This window comes from Necator americanus, chromosome IV, assembly GCF_031761385.1.
Source record: "Necator americanus strain Aroian chromosome IV, whole genome shotgun sequence".
Lineage (NCBI taxonomy): Eukaryota > Metazoa > Nematoda > Chromadorea > Rhabditida > Ancylostomatidae > Necator > Necator americanus.
This window is the reverse complement of record NC_087374.1, coordinates 32,928,258-32,951,076: the sequence shown is the minus strand read 5'-3', so window position 1 is coordinate 32,951,076 and position 22,819 is coordinate 32,928,258. Positions and strand designations below refer to the sequence as shown.

The 22,819-nt window shown below is 38.1% G+C and overlaps 1 protein-coding gene across 2 annotated transcripts; it reads left to right on the top strand.

The window, feature by feature from the left end:
* Window positions 1-3,173: 3,173 nt before the first annotated feature.
* Window positions 3,174-16,701, top strand: RB195_003509 (uncharacterized protein; the record flags this gene model as incomplete). Of its 2 annotated transcripts, XM_064201190.1 has the most annotated exons (10): window positions 3,174-3,242; window positions 3,360-3,520; window positions 3,618-3,764; window positions 8,855-8,934; window positions 9,360-9,409; window positions 9,467-9,526; window positions 9,613-9,693; window positions 11,128-11,211; window positions 11,277-11,348; window positions 16,648-16,701. In XM_064201190.1, 10 exons carry the CDS (start codon window positions 3,174-3,176, stop codon window positions 16,699-16,701), a joined length of 858 nt encoding a protein of 285 aa, XP_064057071.1. The 2 variants fall into 2 exon arrangements, with proteins under 2 accessions (XP_064057071.1, XP_064057072.1); XM_064201191.1 differs by lacking the exons at window positions 3,174-3,242; window positions 3,360-3,520; window positions 3,618-3,764 and having other exon boundaries at window positions 8,859-8,934.
* Between the last annotated feature and the right edge of the window lie 6,118 nt (window positions 16,702-22,819).

The following is a 22,819-nucleotide window of genomic DNA, read 5'->3' as shown; positions in this document are numbered from 1 at the left end:
TCGTGAAGAAATCTGACCATTGGGTCGGCGGTCTTCCTGTAGTGCGCTTAATATCGCGGGGAACCCAGTCGCTCACGGCTCTGGTCCAACGGTTGTCATTAAAGCGCATCACGTGTCCGGCCCACCTTATTTTACTTTCCTTGGCAAACGCGGCGGCGTCTCTAATCTTCGATCGCTGACGTAGGAGAGAACTTCGAATCCCATCCCTCACTTGCGTGAAACGGGATACTCCTAACATCACTCTCTCAATTGTGCGTTCAATGACGCTCACCGCGTTTTCTTCCTGCTTGCGAAATGCCCAGGTTTCTGAAGCATAGGTCAAAGCAGGAAGTACGGTGGTGTTGAAGAGGTGAGCATGGAGCCGGGTGTTCCTGGTCTTCTTCACTACATCCTCGATGCTCTTGTACGCGATTGGGTCACCTTGGTAAATAATTCCTAACTTTAAAGATGAGCAGAGTTACAACTCGTTCTTCACTGGGTCCCTCTCAAATTTGATTCAATTCTATTACGTTCCACTTGCTATTGACGAAAGTACCTGCACTCAGAATCGTAATGGCACAATGCAAGATCTCTAATAAAGGTACGGTTTCCAGTCTGTGTTTTCAACATTTTTTTATTAGAAATTATTACTAAATAAGTTTTATTTTTTTTCATAACAGTTTTATTTTCAGGACATCATTAGTTACGGACGATACAGCTGCACTTTCTCAAAACTAATTGTGACTAACTAATTGTGTTTAGGTTTGCTTTGGTTAAATTTGTGTCATCATTGTAACGAGTGGAATTAAATAATTCAGTGGAAATTGACATTTATAAACGGGCTAACGGCACTTCGAAAGTAAAGCTTATTAGGTGATTCTTTACAGTCATACGCTATTCTTAGCGGGTAGCATCTCTGCTTCTGGCCTGGCAAACCAATATTCTCTTCGTTTTGCACAGATTCTCTAACGCTGAGTTGAACAGATTCAGTCTGAAATCTGAGAATATATCCTTTAATTTTAAGTTTTTCACCAATCTCATGGATATCACATGGTGTAGTCCGTGGTTGGCGGCTTTGAAGCTGTAATCTCTAACGTTCTTTTACGGTAATCACTCCGTAACATGTTAGATGTCTTCGTACCATAGTTCCAAGTTTTTCAAACATATTCTTTATTTTTTAAGTCTTTTTTTCACAGTTACGGTGGGATCTCATACGATGTCTCCATCCGTCATTATAATATGCAACAAGCAGTAGTAACAAGACTAGTGGTGAAAATCTAAAGAGGAGCTAGTGGTGAACAAGAATTTCATAGAGGTTCTGTTTTCTTCCCGAACCAGTCTGAACGTCCATAATCAAGCATCACAAACTTTGTATAGCAGTGAAAGTGAGCGAAGTGAGCAGCACAGTAGGCCTGGAAGACCAGGGCTCTCTGGAGCTTTAGACTTCTTTTGGTCCACGCTTCGTTCGTTTTCAGTGCTCAGTAAAAATGTGAGACATTTTCTGTTAATTTCTGCCCGGATCTAAACCTGCTTTTGTTCCAAACGGAGGTTTCGAAAATATTCATACTTGAATCTTCACCTATACTCCTATACGCTACAGTATCAAATTTTCCTATCACCTTTTTTCCAATAATCAACACAGAGTGGTATAAGGATAAAGAATAAAGGGTAAAGTTTCCGGCGTTAATCAATCCGCTTGGGATGCGTCACCACCTCCACTTCAACAGAGAATCGTTTAAGGTTCACAAACCTGTAACTGGCCTATACAATGATTTGGGGTGGCTAGCCGATGTGTCAAGCCAGTGTTTTTATCCTCCCAGACAACTCTGGTACCAATTTATCGACCCCGGAGGGATGAAAGGCTTGGTGAGCACTAGGGCGGATTCGAACCTCCAATCGATCGTTCAGGAAGCGAAATCTCTGACCGCTACCCTACACCCGCCTCTCGGAGTGATATATTAGGATTAAATAACCTTGAAGTTATCATTATACCGAAAGAAAAATAAGGAGCCTACGTTAGATCGTATAAACAGTTACCTCCTACTAAAGCGGTTGTCTACATGTGCGTATTTAGTTTTACGAAGAAATCATGTCATACATGATGAAGGTAACATATAGAGGAATGGATATACGGGAAGTGTGTTTGGGGTGAATCGTCACCGAAGCAGCTCCGTCTCACTTTATTTTAGTACTTTCTCGAGATGGTGCATCTCTTCGATGTTGTAGGACCTTTCCCACTACCTTCTGACACTACCACGCTCACCTGACGTCTTAAGACCTGTCATACCCCACCAACTTACCATCTGATGCTGACGCATCCACCTGACGTCGTGGGGTGTCCTCCACTGCCTTCTGGCGCCAAAATGTCGTCACTGGCCTGTCACTTAGGCCCTCCTGTATTCCAATGCTTCTGTACCATTTTGGCGATGTGATATCCACGAAAGAAATGAAAGGGCTTTGCAGAAACGCTGGAACAGATGAAAACATTCAAAAAGAAGCAAAATTTCTATCTAGTCTAATGTTAAGACTAAATGTGTAACAAACTTTCACGTTTGTTATAATGGCTAGAAAAGAATCATTGGTCACAATTTGTCAGCTACCTGGATTCTGGAAAGAAAGGGTACTCCAAAAATTCAGGTGAAAAACTAAATTCTTTCTAGACATGCATACTTCAGTGTTCATTTTATTACAAAAGTGGCTGGTTAAAGGTATCAAACCAAGAATCTGAGATTTCAGGTGGAGTATTCGTATACGGCATAGTAGATTATGGAGAGGGGGGTGATTCCGTCCATTTCTTCCTAATTGCCGTAAAAAAAAACGGCGCGTGCACAAGGTTGGCGCGGTCCAATCGAACTCCTAGAAAATAGTGCGCCGGAACGCTCGAATCCGTATCTTCCGGACCGTTTTCTACGGCAATTAGGAAGAAATGAACGGAATCACCCTTCTCTCAATAATCTACGATCCCGTATACGAATACTGCACCGGAAATCCGTACCTCAGATTTGTGTGGTGAAGCCTTTAATATGCTTTGTTGCGTAACAACGTATCGATAGAACATTCATGTTGTTGTTTACGAAAATGTCGGAATCCTAGTTATCTCGGTTCGATTTTGCTTAAAACTTCAAGTTTTGAACCACCAAGTTGGATTGGGACAAGTGTACCTTCACCCTCTTGCGTTTCTTACTTCATTTCGAATGGGTGACGTCACATCATCAGTGGATGAACGGAATAGCCACATTTTAGCTGGATCAGTTATATCAACAGTGAGTGAAGGAATTTTCAATTTAATCCTCATCAGTGGATGGTCGGAATAGCCACGAAACTTGAATTTCTACTGTACTCTTTACTTGTAATTTGCCGTTAAAGACTGTGGATTTCAGTATGCCCTACTTGGGAGTACTATGAATATCTTCATCATCATTAAAATCGTGACGAAATCGTGGTTTCATAAACCGTTTGGTTACATTCTTGTCTTTCTTCTTACACTTAACCTGGGGAATCTACTGATTACTGCTATTTGTTCAGGACTGCTAACATTACTGTGAGTTACAAACAGATAACTTGAAAAATTTCTAATTTCTAATATATTAGTGTTTTACTCTTACGAAAATATGTGCGAACCTTTTTTTTTACTTCAGATGGGGACTTGGCACATCTGCAACGCCACCTTTTATTGAACGAATGATGGGTCACCTTGCAACCTTCTTTTGGTATTCTAAGTTATATGGACATTTGGAGATCGCCATAAACCGTCTGGTAGCTATTCAATGGCCTGTAAAATATCAGTCAGTATATCATTTTTCTTTCCAGTTTTTTTTTTTCATCTTAACAGATAATGTGAGAAGTGACAGAACTATAGGGATAAACAAAAGAACAATCAAATGCAAAGCATTTTCAGTGTCGCTTTTGCGGGAAAAAATTTCGTTATTTCCATATCCTGCTTTTTGGCTCTCTCTTTCCTTCATACTATCGTGTTTTTATGGGGTAAGAGTGTTAAAAGTGTTCATATCAACTCTGTTGAGTACTATATATTATACATAAATTAATTTTTACATCAGGTGATTGCTATATTATTTTCAACCCCTACATGCTTTCATTTACTGCGCCAAAGTCGAGATGTAGCGTTTTATTTCGATGTGTGAATTTTGGTTTCTCTTCTTTATTGTGCATATTGATTGTGTTTCTTAACACAGTTACATATTTTCGTATACGCAGAAAGTTAAAGGTAACTAAATCTTATTCGTTTCTATTATCTTGTCACATTAAACACATTAGCATTTACATTTGTTCATGGACGTCTACAGCCGGTTCCAAGGTTCGCGTTCTCGGTAATGTGTTCCAACGGAATTAATGGGAAACGTTTACTGCGCAATAAGCAATTTTGCTAGTAGAAACATTATTTTCCGCCACTGCTGTGTTGTTTCTCAGGTTGATATTTTGTGGAAAATTTGTGAGACGAACTCATCAGAGCAAGCATGCTGTACTTGGAGGCATTTGAAAGTTTACATTGATGTTTCACTTTTTATCGTTTCGTTCGTTTTATTTGGAAGTGTTTGGAAAAAATTTTAAAAAAGTTTTATTTGGAAAATCAAAGAATTGTTTTCTTTTTCTCTACGAATGCTAAATGTAACAATAATTACATGTACTAAAATGTAAACCACTGCAGATGCAGTCGAATATAGTTTTTCAAACTAAGATGAAACAATAACAAGAAGTATTTAGCTGCTGCCGCAACATTCTGTATACAAGAACTGTCTCCACCTCCACATCCAGGTTTGCCCTGCTATTTAAAAAAAACAGTGTATAATTAGTTAATTACAGAGTTGTGTGAATGCTGGAATCATGGTGTCATTACATCTTATTGTATCTCATCTTTTGGAAATAGCCTCGTTGCGTAATGGATGGCGGATTTGTTTTATGGAAGTTCTGACATGGGAGACTGGATATTTCTTTGAAGCGTATCAAACTTTTTCTCTGTCCTTCTGACAAACAGGATTTATTTCTCCGGGCTATTTCAGGATTGCAATCCTCGCTTTCAACAAAAGGCAACTATGTGGCAACTCCGTTAAACAACATGTCGTTACATTCGTTACTACCATGTAGCACACCGCAAAGAAATATTCGAAATTACATTGCATTGGAACATCACGATATTCATGAATTATTCGTGCAACAAAGACAGGATTTGAAGGAAAATGCTGATGTTACAACTAGAAGTCTGTTTTGAGCGTTCTTCAACGGTGTATTCTTACACCACTTTGCCTCTTTGTACACTGTAGAATTTTATTGAAATAAAAAGTTGGAAGGAATAAAGAGTACACATGTTTGAGAGTGGGCAAATGCAGAAAAAATGTTTTTGCTGTGCAGTCGTGGAGATACATACAGTATGCCGCAACTATTAAATTGAAATAATAAATACTTATGCGGCCGAAAGTGGTAGATGGTGTGCACTCGAGAAAAAAGCGATATTCAAAGCACGACAGGGAACGCACACAAAAAAGGAAAGAAAGGAACTGGATTTGAGTGCTCGGCGCCAGCTCTTATATGCTGTGGCTGGCGCGGGAAAGCTACCGTAATACATTGCAATTGGAAATCTTTCCCACGCGCCTACTGAAAAAGTCGTACCGGACATGAGATCTACTCTCAATGTAGTCTGGCCTGGAGGTGTCAAGTGGTCGTGGGCAACACCCGCGACTGATTTGGATACACTGTACAGTACAGTACACTCAACTTGCAACAAATGAGTTGAAAGAGGATGGGAGCGAGGCACCTTTGACCCACATTGATTATGGAGGCAAGCCAAATGGAGGAGAGAGTGTATGACAGACGAAGGTTGGAGACTAGTTGACCGGATCGAACACATTTGTGGAGTAAAAGATATAAGATTGTGGAAGCTTTGCTAGTTTCCATGTCAAGCACAACACACCTCCCAAAATTACTCAATTTATTCATTTGAACATGACCACATGAATAAACACATGAAAAGGAATCCAGAAAAAGAAACTACACAGGATTTATGATAAATTGCTTTACCGCGTGACGTTCACCGTTTTTGTTGGGTTGAAGCCCCAACGCTGCTGTTAATAACCGATTTCCAAGCGTTCCTATTAGGTCATTCAGGCCGATACTTCAACATCAACATCATCCCGTACGAAATGAAGTAAGGAACTTTATTCCCCTCAACAAATGCCGTTACACCTATACATTCGGGGTTTTCGATGAAATTGCTTGGGTAGTGATCGTTCCTGTTTGTCCACTTTTTTCCAGATGCAGAAGTGATTCCATGTCCGTTAATAAGTGCATATGGTGACAAGGAGACGTAATTTGCAGTTCAAACCATCACCTTAAACAGGTTCTACACCATCTGTATTTTCTATCCGTCACAATAATCCTGCAAAAGATCCACGGTCTATTTAGACACAAGAATTTCGCAATGTTCCATCCTATTGTGCCGATGGGTTGTTCTTATGATTCCATAGGATTCAGTAGCTCGCTTATTAGTTGATTATCTTCAGTATGTTGGTTCTTGATTTATATTCTAGTCACTGGAAGGTAGTGTACAAGGTATCTGTTGCATAATTATAAAGGCTTCATTGTAACCGTCGGGGGCTGATCTCTTGCGCTTTGATTCACAACGTTCTGGAGTGTTTTCTTTTCTAGTTTCTTTTCAATATCCCGCGTAATATTTAGGTAGCAATTTTTTTTTTACAAAATCAACTATTTTCACTTGTATCGCAATTAGTAGTTCCTTCGCTAGCTCTAGTTTTTCTTCAAAACAAACATAAATAGATACTCACTCAATTTTTCCCTGTGTGCTGCATTTTTTATGATGTTTTTAACATTTTGGAGTCGTTTCGATGAGATAACGACGTGTTTCAATTACTCATTATTTAGTTGAAAGCGTCAACGATAGGAAAGCAGGGCTTGCTACATTCGAACGTTCCTGCCGTATCCACATGAAATCCGCATGTTGTTCTTGTACTGGGACATACAGTAATTTCCTGCCAAACTACCCTATCACGCAGAAAAATGTTGATTTTTATGATAGAAGCAATACGATTAAAAATGGGTATTTAAAAGGCATATCTGCACCGGATTTCCACAACACATCCATTATTAGATTTGTCATCCTCCTAGTTCTCCTCCTGGTTCTTTAAATTACCTGCACGATGTAGAACCTATGAAAAACTTTCTTCTCGTCCTTCAATGGACCCATTCCCAATTTTCAGACTGCTAAGGGCAGGATTCCCGAGATTTTCATTGCATCCAATACGTACCACAGTGATTAACTTTTGCAAAAATTCCGGGTGCGTGTAAGAGGGTCCCGTTGGATTTTCGAGCATCCTTGTCATGCCTTAGCGAGGCGATTGGTGATGGAGCGTATCGTTGCCAACTAAATAGCTGACTGTGCCTACCTACCGCTGATCGTACGCTGCACCACTGGCTAAGATATAACTCACGAGCTCCTAAATCGTTTTGAAGAGTCAGACACGTCCATTGGAATTTTCTGACGAAAATTTGAGGAAATACCTTGTGATCTAAGGTGACCTCAAATTTTCAGCCATATCGGAAGCAAGAGAACCCCTCACGTAAAATATGAAGGAAATATGCATCCCATAGCTTGAAAACACGCATATGACAATTTTTGTCGAAAACGGATCAGTTTTCAGGAGTAACGGAAGATGAGGATTATCGGAGTTCTGTGAATTCCAAGCTTTTTGGTGCCTACGTTGTTTTGGCAGTTGTGGAAGAGGTGAAGGAGTAGGAACGGAAGAAAGTGATAAAAAGCTGGTTATATGGAAAGTAAATATGTGCTTAAGGGTGGGACCTCCTGTATCTCTGATTTTCTTTAAGATTTCTACACATGATTAAAGTAACATCTATACAAAATTCGCTCCTTCACTCAGTACCACCAAACAAAATATAATATGTTAATAAGTAGCTAATAGTAAATAATTGTTTTAAATTATTCATTAATTTCGGGAACTTTCAAAATTCTTTTCTCTATAATATTTCTTTGTAACCGTGTAATTCTCTGCGTCTCTATAACCAAGTGTGGCTTTGTCGAGGGATGTTGGCGTCTCTTCCGGAACATACACACCACACACTTAATTTCTCGGTGACATTCGCCACGAATTCGGCGGGAGCGTATTTACTGCTCCTCGAAAATTCCATTTTGCACAAGTTATCAAAAAACGATGATAAATTTCGTAGTATCGAGTTTGATAAGCTGTAACGACGATAAATGTCTTACTTTTTGATCTCAACACAATTCATATTCGAAAACATTCGAAACGTTCAGATGAAAAAAAAACTGGGGATTGATTGTAAGATTAATAGAAGTCGAAGTGTGATTAGTTTGATGTGTGTCCACGGGAAAAATTTTTCAACCAAATTTCTCTCGTTCTTCAATGAAGCCATTTCAATGTACAGGAGTTTGCAGGGGTCCAGAACTAACATAAGAATATAAATAACAATTTAGCAAATAGTTCAATGGTATACCGTAAATGATCATAAATCAGTTTTTCATATGTTGATAGTCACGATGTTTAACGGAATAATTACACCGATAGAGCAATGAACACTTTTTGAAATCGTCTGGAAGATGTTCTTTTTACATTCTGGAGTGGTTTTTCAAGTTTCCGAAAACAGTTCCCTTCTAGGCTGAGTGTAATACGTAAAAGAAAACACAAAAAAAAAAAGAATCACATCTTGCTATATATGATGTGATCATTCCTATGTCACGTTTTAGTTATTTGTTTCTCTTTCAATGTGGCATTTCGGTGCAAAAGGTTCTCTTGCAGTGACTCTCATATATTTTACAGTTTTTGCTCCTTTTGCTCCTTTCGTTACAGTTCTTCACGTACAATTTCAGGAGAATGTTACTTTTCGTCATATGCTGTACATTTCTTTGCAGCGTTCCAGTACTGTCTGAATCAGAGAATCCGGTTGATGGTAAGATACTTATATGTTAGAAAATTTTTCTACACAATGCTAAACGAAAAAAAGAAGTAGAAGTGAGGAATTTTGTACATTTTCTATTCTATCATACCTACAAATGTACTCGTTCATAAGCTTTACTTCAAAGTTTTTAGTATTTTTTCCAACCGCATCGCGAATTATTATTTTTCTTTATTTTTGTATTACTTAATTAAGTTCCTTATCTTCCTTCATCATACTTTCAACAGCGATAAAATGAGTTGAAAAAAAGGAAAAAATAGTTGAGGAAGATGTAAAGAAGACGAGACATGGTCTACTTAGAAGGCGAGGCCCATTTGGGAAACAATTTTCGCCAAACCCTGCCTTGCCAACATTCTTATTTTTGTTTTTATTTTCTCATGTTGTTTTTAGATCATTCTCAATTTTGTCACTATTTCCAGCTACACCTCAAGCAAATACGGTTGATGAACAAATAAATGATTTTGTTATGGTAAGATATGCAAGTAGAACTTTACAAACGTTTCAATTTCAAAGAAAAAAATTTAAGGCTGTACTACTTCTCAGAGATCTTACGCATCTTCATAAACATATGACAAATGAATCAGAAGTGAGTTGTGGATTGTTTTGGGTGAAACACGTTTGTTGTTGGCTAAAAATGCTTGAAAAATACAAAAAAAGTAGTTTTCGTTCTAGAAACTTCCGGAGGAGGTAATGACACCGATGCAACAACTGTTAGACTACGCAAATGAGCAAATCGGTAGTGCAGGTCCTAAGGTATGGTTTACTTTTTTTTCCTCCGAATATTCCATTTTACAAATTTCAGTTAACTGATGAAAATTCAAGAAGTATCACCGTCGCTGAGAAGTCTGAAACCTTATATCTTTTTTTATCAGAAACGAATTAACGAAATTCTGGATCTCTTCCGGCCTCGCTGTCACTTTTACTCAGTACGCTTCATCAAAATTTTTACCTCTCTTTACTTTTCCTTCAGAAACAAGAAGTAATATTGAGAGAAAAATCTAAAATTCACCTAAAATTTTTTGCTAATCTTCTTCTATTAGCGAAGAAAGAATTTTGCCAATGAATGAATTTGCGTTTTTAAAAAAGAAACGTTCAGAAACCGGCCTTTTTAACGCCGTCGCTACAGTATGGCACTAGCAAATTGAAAAGGTAGTTGGAAGTGAAAGTGTATGTATTTTATGGCCAACATTAAACTGTTTTCTCATTCATCATCCACTAAAGTCAAACCACCAACCAGAACCGATTCGGGAAAGTACAGAACTATATTCTTGATACAGTGTAACGTTCCACTGGCACATATTTCTGGTTTATGACCGGTTACTCTTAGTTGAAGGCACCCCCCTCCCCACGAATCCGGGGCTGTGCGGGTTTCAGGTAGGTTATGCCTATAGGCGATCGTAGACTATGGGCAGTAAGGTGAATCCGTCCATTTCTTCCTAGTTGCTGGCCAGAAGTTGCGGCGCGAACACAGGGCTGGCGCGCTCCAATCGAACTCGTTGTGGAAAATAGCGCCCTGGAACGCCCGAAACCGCATCTTCCAGACCATTTTTTACGGCAATTAGGAAGAAATAGACGAAATCATCCTCCTTTCCATAATCTACAACCTCGTATGGTCATGACCCACCTGAAACGCGCACCACCTCAGATTCGTAGGGTGATGCGTTTAATAAGTCTAAAGGCGACAGTGAAGTGCTATATTTTAGAAGAAAAAACATTTTTAAAAAAATCTGATGGTAGGAAAAAAACTAAAAACCTATTTTAAAGGAAAGCTTAGTCCTAGATCACATAAACAGAAATGTTTTAAAGAGAACCATAGGAGGGTTAAAACCATAATAATCGCGAATTTTCACACTATTTTTAAAAAAGTACTGAGTTTTTCAAGGCGCTATCAGGGAAGGTGAGTTTTCTCCACGTCAAACGAATGAAAGCAACAAATAGAAACATCTAGAAACTTCAAAAACGTCCCCTTAGGGATCAGAGAAGGGCCCAAAAACACTCGAATTTACTACTGAAGTAAAATTACCGGTAGTGAAAAGTCTCTTTGGCTTCATGACACATCTGGCTGTTCCATTTCTATTCGCTTTCTAAATCTTATTAAAATTCGAAAAAGATCCGAAATTATCTAAGAAAAAGAAACAGATTGATTCTGTTTTGCAAATTATTCTTCTATTAAACATTTTTTTCCAGGTAAAAGAATTTTTCCGAAGAATTTACGATCTCAAAACAGATGATGCATTACGTGAAAAGGAAAGGGAAGACGAAATTTCCGAGGTAACATGACCTTTCTTCTTTTTTTGAAGATTTTCGCTATTCCATATTAATGACAATATAAACAGATCGAGAAGGCATTCAAAGATCTTGGAACGACCGATAAGGAGGAGCTGAAAAGTATGTATGGAAAATATCAGGTTAGAAAGGTTTCGATGAGTTTACGGTCCCATTATAAGCAAGTTCTGAACAAAAATTAGTGGAGAGGCGGATCTCTTCATTTTAAAAAAATTAAGGAAAAAAAATAAAGTAAAAAACTGGCGACATCCACAATTATAGTCAGTTTTCATTAGTTGACTATTATTATCAGATGCGCCAGAATCTTATTTTCTGCAGCACGACTCGATGAAGCTGGAGTACGCTGAGCTCTCTCTACTGTATGAAGGGAAACCCTACGGATCTTTTTTCTATTTGTTTTTCATAGTTTTTCAATTTTTTCTAAATAATAGTGGACGAATAAGATTACCTACATAGTTTCGACGAAGTACTACTCATTTCCATCGTTTGTTTTGCTTTTAGGGTTTCCGTAAGATCATATTTTGTAGAGATTTACTTTTTTCCCATTTTTTAAAAATATACACGATTTTTACTTTCCGTACTACTTTTATAAAAAAAAGTTTTTTTTTACTTGTACAGCATATTTTTCCGGTGCAGGACATATCCTGAAAGTCGTGAATTTGCAGGAATTTCTGCTCTATTTCTGTTGTATCAGTGCGTTAGCCTTCTTCCGAAACTGATTTTATGATCTTACTGTGATTGCGTTTACGAAAAGCGTTAGTCATGCACAAATGCATTAAAAATGAGATAAAAATTAAGTCCCCAGAAAAAAGGATCACAGAGCTATCCTAAGAGCAAAGCAAGCGATGAAATTGGAGGTAAAGGGAGCCGTTGAGACCACCTAAAACCGACCACTAAGGCACTAATACACGAAAAAATAGTGAATAGCTGCGAAATAACAAAAAAAAGAGGTCCGGGGAGTTTTCTGCAAACTGTAGAGGGAGCTTCAGCGAGGACTCGTCGCACTCTTTTATTTATAAGGCGATTTACGCCATTCACTGTATAAAAGTGAGGTATAAAGAGCTTGATCAATCCGTTCGAGATCCGCCAACGTAACGTTCGACTTCAGTTCAGAAGTTTACGCGTTTCACGTTCAGAAGCCAACCCTGTGTTTTTATTCTTCCCAGACAATTTCGATATCAATTCATCGACACTCGAAAAAAAAGGTTCACTAGGCCTTGAGTAATTTCGAACCATCGATCGTGCAGTCACTGCAAAATGTTTTACCAGCACGTTGCACTGCTGATAAATATGTACACAGTAGGGGCAAAAATCACAATATAAGGGGATTGGTGTGAAAAAATTTGACGTTGATAGATAGGTTTGGAATGCGCCAGGACTGTCTAACCTTAATTTTTTCTGTGATACGGTAGTTTCTCATCAATGAACTCTAGGCAACGGTTCAGGGGAAATTTGAGGGGAAATTTTTTCCAGCGCTTTGCTGCCGCTCACCTTCGGATAGAGATTTGCTTTTTTAAAGGCGTAGAAAAACGGTTATCAACCAGGAGGGGTCTTCCTCATTTTTTTACTTCTATTTTACCAGTTGCTTTATTTTACTTTTACAACTATTCACTAACTTCTTTTTTTATGTCGGCAACGGCTCACTTAAAGGCATAATCGAAACCTAATTGCCTTCTTATGACGCCCTTATAAACATCAAAACGTCGAAGACCTAAGCACGTTACCGAAAGACTTCTCCCTGTATCCTCGTGTGCATCTCAAATTCCAATGCTTTTCCCCATTTTTTTCAATTTATTTTTTCCTGAGAGGAAAAGAGATGTACTTCTATCGTTTTTCAAAATCCTTCAAGATTTTTCAAAGAAATCACCAGCGATACTGTAAACATATCGGAAATCAGATATACATCAATCATTGGAGAGTGTTCGTGTCAGCGCTCAATTTTTCCGCTATCCATCTCCTCAAGTCGACAAATTCATCATTTCGACTGGATGCTGTATCCGTGTTCGCTTTCCGATAAGGAAACGAGGTAGGGATGCAAGAGAAGTTCTTGTTCAAGTAATTCGTCTAAACTGTAAGTCTGTCGTGAGAAGTCTCAAGAAAAGAAACCACCAACCAGTACAACAGAGAATAAAGGGTTCAGATATTTTGATGGATTCTCCATATCTCATTCTTTCGATTGCCGTTTTTAGTCTTCATCGCTTTCTATTGTTTTATTCAATCTCAAAAGATATCGTGAGAATGGTTCTATACAGGATCGTAGATTCTGGAAAACCGGGTGGTTTCGCTCATCTTTTCGCAGTAGCTGTAAAAAACGATCCGGAAGCAGCCGTTTTTTTTTGCGACGACTAGCATTGCAACGCGTCCCCTTGGGCACACGCCACATCAACGAGGGAGTCTTCGAGAGTTAATAGGGATATGAAGAGCTTGATCAATCCGTCCGAAATCCGCCAACGCAACGTTCGACTTCATTGAGAAGTTTACGCGTTTCACGTTTAGAAGTCAACCCCGGGGTTTTGTCCTCCAGACAGATTTTATATCAATACTCGAAAAAAAGGTTCACTAAGCCTCAAGTGATTTCGAACCATTGATCGTGCAGTCACTGCAAAATCTTTTACCAGTACGCTGCACAGTCGATTAATACACAATAGGGGCAAAAATCACAATATAAAGGGATTGATGTGAAAAAATTTCTCACTAGTCTTTTCAAATTTTCAAGTTAAACAATCAAAGCTGAGGGGTACGAAACGTACTAACGTGCCTCGTAGGAATTAATGAGATTACCACGCGGTTTCTTTCGACGATCACGGAGAGATGAACTGCACCGTGTGGTTTTCCATAATCTACGATCCCGTATAAAAACGTTCCATGAGAAATCCATACCATGTCAGTGTCATGGTATGCTGCCTTTAATTCAGATATCTAAGGTCTATGATCCTCTATAGGTAGAATAACCATAAGGGCTAAGTGTGATTGGTACGTGATAGTGTTGGCCGGCATCAGCGACGTAGAATATCACCTGAATATGTGCTATCGTGTTAGAGAGAGCGCTGACTTTTTAATCAGTACTAAACTGAAGTGAATTTACTTTAACGTTTATACTTGCATAATTTATTGCTCACCTCAATGTAGGGGAAAAATGTTGTGATATTAAGTCTCTTATAATAATCACCGATCATAAACTTGAGTTTATAGTTACCAGTCTTTAACGATACACGTGGCGACACCCATGGTACGCGACCATCTGAGGATGTTGAACTGAAAACGGAAATTAGTCAAATTTGTTATATTATATTCTATATATTTTATTTATTTATTTTATTTATTTAAATTTTTTTATTTATTTGATATTGTAGCATGCTCGTAGTATTTTAGCATACTCGTATTTTAAAACGGAATTTCACTTCTAGGAGAAGAATTTGTGAGAATTTTTGCTTCCTCATTGTTTGCAAACATCCACAATATTTCTTTCATTTCATTCATTTTTCATATTTATTCGAGCACATTAATACAGCTGAAGAATATAGAGAGAATGAGCCGTCACTGAAGTCGAACATATTCTTATTTCTAGATTTTTTCTAGATCCCTATCTCACATGTTTTTTTGGATAGGGAAACCTAAAGCTAAAAATGTTTCTGTGGGGCAAGGTTAGTCTATGGTTAGGGACATAAAAATAGGCAATGGGAATCAATAAAATGTTGCTGAAAAAAATCAACAAATTACAGGAAATACTGTAGCCAGACTGGGGAAAAATGTAGTTGGAGGGAGGGGCACTTACTGGCGCCCTTATTTCCCGACGCTCTAACTCTTCTCTCTTATTAACTTTAGTTCACATGTCACAGATTCTCTAATACTAATGCTTAGGCCTTAGGGTTCCATTTTTGATTGATTCGATTACTTACTTCGAGAAATAAGGCCACCACTGATTGGGCCCCTGGCCCAACCACATTTTACTCGTTAGACTGTCATCTCCTTTAAAAATCCGATAAATTAAAGGAAGCATACCACGAATCTGAGGTGGTGCGGATTTCAGGTGGAGTATTTGTACACGGGATAATAGATTGTGGGGAAGGGTGTGATTCCGTCCATTTCTTCTTAATTGCCGTTAAAAACGGCCCGGAAGATGCGCGTGTGCACAAGGCTGGCGCGCTCCAATCGAACTCGTTGTAGAAAATAGGGCGCCAGAACGCTCGAAGGCGTATCTTCCGGGCCGTTTTCTACAGCAATTAGGAAGAAATGGACGGAATCACACTTCTCTCAATGATCTACGATCCCGTATACGAATACTCCACCGGAAATCCGTACCACTCCAGATTCGGGGGGTGATGCCTTTAAGTGAATTAACTGACCTATTCCCTATGAGCTTCCATCCATCAGTCGCTTCAACATAAGCGAGAATGGTAACGCCTTCTGCTGGACGTCCAAAAGTAATATCAAGTACATGCGATGAGATTGAAGCAGTCGGTGGATGCAGTGTAACGGAAAAAATAAAACAAAGTAACACAAACAGTGAATACTTTTCTTCTGCATAAATAGGAACAGACAAGATTGAGATCAAAACTGTACCAATTGATATATATTTCAGATGATCTGCAACAATTATCGTTAAATCATCGTTAAAACCTGATTTCTGCGGTAAAACTTACTCGATTTAGTTCCATGCAGGGACATTGACTAAGTAGCAGCGACAATAGCTAGGGATTTTTTTTATGTCTCGACTTTCAAGTACCTTAATAAATTACTCGGTAGGTTGCCTAGGAAACTAAAGTGCACACAAAAACGCCTATATTAAAAGAGTTTTCGAAGAAAAACCGTAACGATTCGAATTAGCTCACGGTTTCGTTACTTGGAATTGATTAACAAGAGATGAAGAAAAAAAGAAAAAAAGAAAGGGACTCACAAAAAAATCGAAGATAGGAAGAACAAGAAGAAACATCTGTACATCGTTCATAGCTTCGTTTATAGAAATAAGAAGATATTCAACATTAATTCTTGTTTTGTAGAATTCTGTGTTGTTAAAAGTAAACTATTATATTGCTAAAGTATTTAAATTAAGTTAAACTAGGATTTAAACATGGAAAGGTTAAGAGAAATTGTAAGGAGTCACCATCGGCTCGATGTTCTCGATTGTTCGACATCACCCAAGGCAGAGCGAGATTTTCATCCCAACACCGAATAAGTGGTGGGACCCAATAAGTTTGGTGCCTGATTTTTATGACAGGATACAGACATAGACTTGGCGGGCCTTTTGACCCCTCAAGTCATTGCAAACGAAGTCGCGCACACGTTCATAACCATCAATTATTGTGAATCAGAGTTGAACGCGTTACAGTATCCGGACTTTTTTCGGGACTTTTTTCATATGCACTTTTTTCCCTATACTATTCAATTTATTTTAATTAAAACAAAGTTAGACATTTGCAGGAAAAGTCAACATCACTTGATCTTGAGGAGCTTCCGCTAACAACGAAGGATTAGGAATTCACCAAGTGAGACCAAGCGTGGCCAAAAAAAAAAATCCTTCACTTGAATATAGTAGCACTATCTTCAATAAACATGTGGTAATTGCATTTGAGATGAGAAAATAATAATACTTACACGTTCAGGCATTCGTAAATCAGTATAAGACACCCTCACTCACTCCTTGTTGCTTTGTTAGATTTCCATGGACTCTTGCGGGCTGATCCGAACAGTGGAAATACGACCCAGAGATATCTAAAATCCACAGGCTATATCTGTAAATTCGATGGCCTGTCACGCTTCTAACTTTATTTTTAGCACAAATAATGCTTGCTTGAAATAATGAATGAGGCGAACAAAAAGAGATTCATTAGAGTTTGATTGAGGCACGGTTCGCCATAATGGCGTGCCTAAGACATGCTCGTCGAGTAGAGTATATTCTAGTAAATGGATTATGGTAAGGATTACATTATTACTTATTATGACTACAACATCAAAGCCCGTAAGATTTTAGGATTTATCCCTGGAACTCTTGCGATCTCTCGATGCAAAGCATGATGAACAAAAGATCAGTCCAGAGATCGCAAGAACAAACGTAAATGGAATGAATGAACGTATGATTAATGTTGTTAGATCTGTGAGTTTTTAATGAGATGTTAATTCGAGAAAATTTTCCTTGGCATGTTATCGAACTAATTGCTCGTTTAAATGTGTTAAACGACCTTTCCTAGGGATTCTCTTGATTGAAAAGCAAATTAATTCTCATCAGAATAACATAACCGGCAGAAAATCACTTCAAACAGTGAAGTTGACTATGAAAACAATTATCAGATTAGTTCGGTTGTGCAGAGGGGAGTAATTTTCAATTTGTTTGAACTACGGCATAGCTATCATTGTTCTGAAAACACTCTTTTTAAAGCAGGTATTCTCTTTCGCCTCAAATCAGTTTCAGTTAATTTTTAATTCTTGTTAATTAAACAAAATTTGAAACGAATGATGACGTTAAAACTAGCTTTTCATGACACCACACATCGTTCTCTAAGTTCAAGTTTTGTTCAAAACAGGAACAAAAATGATAAGTTGTGTTATAAACTCCCTTTCCTCCCTTTACTCCCTCTTCCATTTCTCGAAAGTAAACTCGAAATAACTATATCCAATTAATAATTACAGATAGCATAATTTTTAACGCAGCATTAAAGTGCTTTCTTTCACTTCTTTCACTTGCAGTGTGCTGTTTTCCAGAGCTTCATGTACTTCGTACGATAAGAAATCACGATCGGAGGCAGAAAGGTCAACAAATTAAGATGGACATCGGAATGGAATTCCACGGTGTCATGCCGGTCACTGTAGAGTCTCAATCACTTTCCTATAGCCTCTGAAGAAAGTAGAACTAAATCCTCCACAATTGTCCCACCCATGGCTACTGTTCATTAGAAAGGTAGCTTAAGAATATCTCAAATTAAAGTGACTGCTCATTGCACCGCATTTTATGCACAGGGAGAAGTACTACTGGTACGAGGAAAGAGGGGAACACAGGTGTCCTCATAATCACAAGTTTCCCTAAGGGAACAATTGATCTATGTAAAGTTTCTACTTCAAAACAGCCAAGGTGTTGGACTAGTCATGGAAAGATTGAGATGTTTTGTTTACGCACGTTTTCTCTTATTCACGCAAATAATCATTTTTTCACCTGCTTTTAACTTGTGGCTGTTGTTTTACATCTAATTAAATTTGCAATAAATCCTTTATTTTCTTCCTGTATTTCCGCCCTAACCATCTTCCCCGTCTGAAAAAGTCTAGAAAAACTATTTAGTAGCTGCCAAGACGTTACTTCCACACCTCCCATTTAAAACAAGAAAGAAATTGAATCTGATCCGCAAAATCAACCTGGTGGGTATTGTTGAAACACTATTAGCACGCTTATTAAGAGATTATTAAGAGATAAAGGGGACAATTAGGACATGACTCAACAATCACAAATGATCGCACTAATGAATGATTCATTTGTTGCATTTCTCAACGGTCAAGAATGAATTGTGTTCTTAAAAGCACTGAGACCATTGGAAATATACAGCACCTCTTTTTCTATCTTTTTATTTCTTTCTCTCTCCTCTCTGTACGTGTCTAGTACACTTAGGCATTTTTTCAGGACTGAGTATTACTGTACTATACCAATAGCATTGTCAATGATAGTTTTTATCCTATTTTGGTTCTCACTCACCTGTAGCGTCAGATTTTTGTTCATAATTGGTTAGCACAGCTTATAGGAGCCACTCAAGCGGAGCGCTATTGCTTGGTGCTTTTCATACAACTTCTTTTGCATGTTAACTTATTTTTAATGCTACGATGCTTCGTTGAACCTGGTTACTTAGGTCGAAAAATTGTCTTTGCTGTATATCATGGTGTAGTAATTTTCTATGTTTTATAATAGCAATTGTGAAGAAAAGTACTGTAAGTAGAACGGTTTGCATGCAGACTTATTACATTCACTAGTTTGAACGTCCAACTAAAGCCGGACTTCACACTTTCTGTGGTGTTTGCTTCGGTTGTCTTCATTGATCAACGAAAATTAATATTATTGCCGTTTTCTGTGAAATTAGACTTGTGTATCTCTAACAATCTTTCTTCATCTTTTTTAATTATAACTAAAGGCGAAAGGTTTCATAGTCTTCTTTCTAAACGCGTCAGTTCTACATTTAGAGAACATTCAAAGTTCAGCTTCAAACACTCCTTAGCAATATAATATAGACAAAATTTAAAAGCATTACTCAAAATATTGGTTTTCCTCCTGTTTTGTCACAACAATTATACAGTTATCAAGGAATGATGTTTTAGCACAAAATGACGTGAAAGACACCATCGTACTGATAAAGATAACGTTCCTCGTCAGATCACGTAAACTGTTGTCTACTATTTAAGCAGCCGTTTACATACGTGTTTCCACTTTTTGAGGAGGGCATGCTACCAATCTGAGCCTAACGAAGAAGGAAATAGACACGCGGAGGAGTCATAAAGGTGAAAAGCAACGCGCCCAGTGGCCACGACTATGAAACGGCTACAACCATTTATCTTTTGCGACATGCACACGAAGTTATTTACGCCGCGGGACCCGTCGCAACCCCTTCTATAGCTATTTGGCGCCTGCGGACCCGTCGCAACTCCTTCTGTAGCTATCTGGCGCTTCCGGACCCGTTGCACCCCATTTTATAGCTTTCTGGCGTCGAGGCACCAACTCGACGCCGGCGGACCCGTCGTACCCCCCTTTTCGAATTTTGTGACTGACACACACACACACGTGACAGAATAAGCTCGATATTATACATCATGATGCTGTTAAAATTTTCGAAAACAGTCTTAACTTTCCCGATATGGGAAATATCAGTTCGATATGATTCACCTAATGATAATGATGAATGCTAATGATGCTTTTTTTCACATTTAACTTCGTGATGGGATTTAAGCGGTCATTTTGTGGGCAAAAGTTTGCACACTTCTCACATTTCTATTTCCTTACATTATTCATTACATTATTATCACATCATTATCCTTACATTCCTTCTCCGAAAACAATGGACTTAAGCGCGCTAAAGTGAGCCGACGAAAGTAACTGATCACAGCTCGCTCTACATCTTCAAGCGACTATTTTCCAATTCTGCGAAGCACAAATGAAGATATAATTGTCATATTTGTGTGTTTTCTAATGGGATGTCACTTTGAAAAACATTCGTTGACGTGTTTTCTAACTAATTCCTTGTCTGAATGCGGTTAACGACTTTGCTTGAAGTTCTCTTGGCTGAAAAAGAGATTAACTCTCTTCAAAACACATAGAATATAAGTACTAAAAATGTTTATGTTCTCACTCTTCTGGCGAGCTTAGTCTGTGTTCACAATCTTTTTCTTCTCACAATCTGAATCCATAGGTTTTAGAAATTCAATTCCGTAAAGTCTCAGGTTACGTTGCGTGAACATTATTTTTTTTTTGAAATAATTGAGTTTCGAAAAACCGTCAGGAAATCTCTCCAAATAGTGAAGTTGACTATGAAAACAATTGTCAGATTAGTTCAGTTATGCAGAGGCGACTAATTTCCAATCTGTTTGAACCTCGACCTCCCTTCTATAGTGATCATTTTTCTAAAAACACTCTTCTTTGTGATTTTTGCTTTCTTTTCGTTTGCGCTTATTCTTCTACAGCTAATATTCTGTCTTGCTTCACGCTTCAGATCACTTTTAGTTTATTTTCAATTCTTCGTTACTAAAATTACTTTCTACAGATTATTTGAAGTAGATGATTATGTTAAAATTTGCCTTTCAAAATACTACATATCATTTTCTTCGTTTAGGTTTCGCTCAAGACTAAAACTCAAAAAAAAAGTCTAATCTAGTATTTATTATCTTTGCCTCTTCGCCTCATTCTTCTAATATCTAATACTTTGGAACATGTCTTTAAATTGTTAATGTAAAATGTAGGGAATTAAGTACATAAAGGGAATTGTTCGGATATAAACGCTCATGAAGTACAGATGTACGATCGTGCATGAATATTTTCTAGATGCAAAATATTCGGATATATTATAAGAAGATATTGATGAAATGTTCCATAAATGTTTATATTTATGAAAAAAGAGTGACAGAAGTTCCGCTTAAATTTGTATTGATAGTTGAAGGCGAGCGAAGACAGCACCACAAGAAATCTAAAGTTCGGCTATAGGTGGACGTTCCCACGACGTTTTTTTTCTTAAGGATGATTAGGGGGAATTGAGTGGAGCCACGCTCATGCTAGTGATCTATGTATACCTCAAACTCCATATACACCCACAGAGTTCCCATTTGCGTCAATTTCGTGATACGCTGCTTTTAAAGAGTCTCTCAGCGAGGATAACCGGAGTAAGCAACAGGAGGCCACAATTCAATTCCTTCGATGTCTATGAATTTTTCTGGTCGATCGTGAAGCATAAGGTGGTGGAGCATTTTCGTGGTGGTAATGAAGTCAGACGAACTGTTATAGTTATACACCTTGCATGCATGTGCACCTTGAAATAACCAAGAAGATATTTCACTCTTCATGGAAAGAGAGAAGGACGGTTTTTTCTTACGCTTGTTTTCGATTATTCGAGTAAACATAATATCAAGTGATTTCTATCACCTGCTTTTGGCTTATGACTATTCTCTTACATACGACTGGATCAAGTACGGATTTTTTATTTTCTCTCACAGTTTAGAACAATCCACTAGTAACTGTCGAGAAGAAAGTTGTACAGCGCATGTTTCAAAGAAGAAAAAAAACTGAACTTGATTGTCGGAATCAGCCTAATTGGTATCGATCGATAAAGCACTATAAGCATGCTTATCAAAGGATAAGAGAGGAAAACGAGCGCATGACTCAATAAATCACAAATAATCAAAATGAATAAATGATTCATTCGAGACCTCATTTCTGAAGGGTCTAATTGTGTTCTAGGAAGCAGTCGGACCTTGAGAAATAAACGCTGCACAACGCTTTTCTTTCTTTTCTTTCTTTGCCTCTCTACTCTCCGTGAGGATTTTTTCGGTACCTAATATCGCTAAATATCAGTATCACTGTCAATCAATCAATAATAGTCTCTTATCCAATTTTGGTTCTCGCTCACTGATACCGTCGAGTTCCTGTCCACTACTGGTTAGCACAGCTGATAGGAGCTATTCAGGAGGTGTACTGTGGTTTATTACGGTTACGGTACAACCTCCTCCATGCCTGACTTTTGTCCTGCTTCTAATTTTTGCAAGCTAAAATTTGCATATTTCGAATCAGGAACGCAACGATGCTTCGTTGAATCTGGTTGATTTCATTGAAAAATTATATTCGCTGCATGTCATGGTATTCCGGTTGTTCCTTGGTTTATAAGAGCAGGTACAGTGTTTAGTAATACGGTTTGCATGCTAATGTATTACGTTAGCTGTGTCTGAAAACGTTTCCTAATCTTCTGCGATATGGAAATTACTGATTCGTTAACATTTTAGAAAGCCACCTAAAATCTAACTCACCATCTCATGAAGTACTTTTTCCCTCATTTAACGTCGTGATGAAATGGATTTAAGCGTCTTTTTTATGGACAAGAACTTATTTATTCTTTGACTTCTACTTACTTCCTTCGGATAC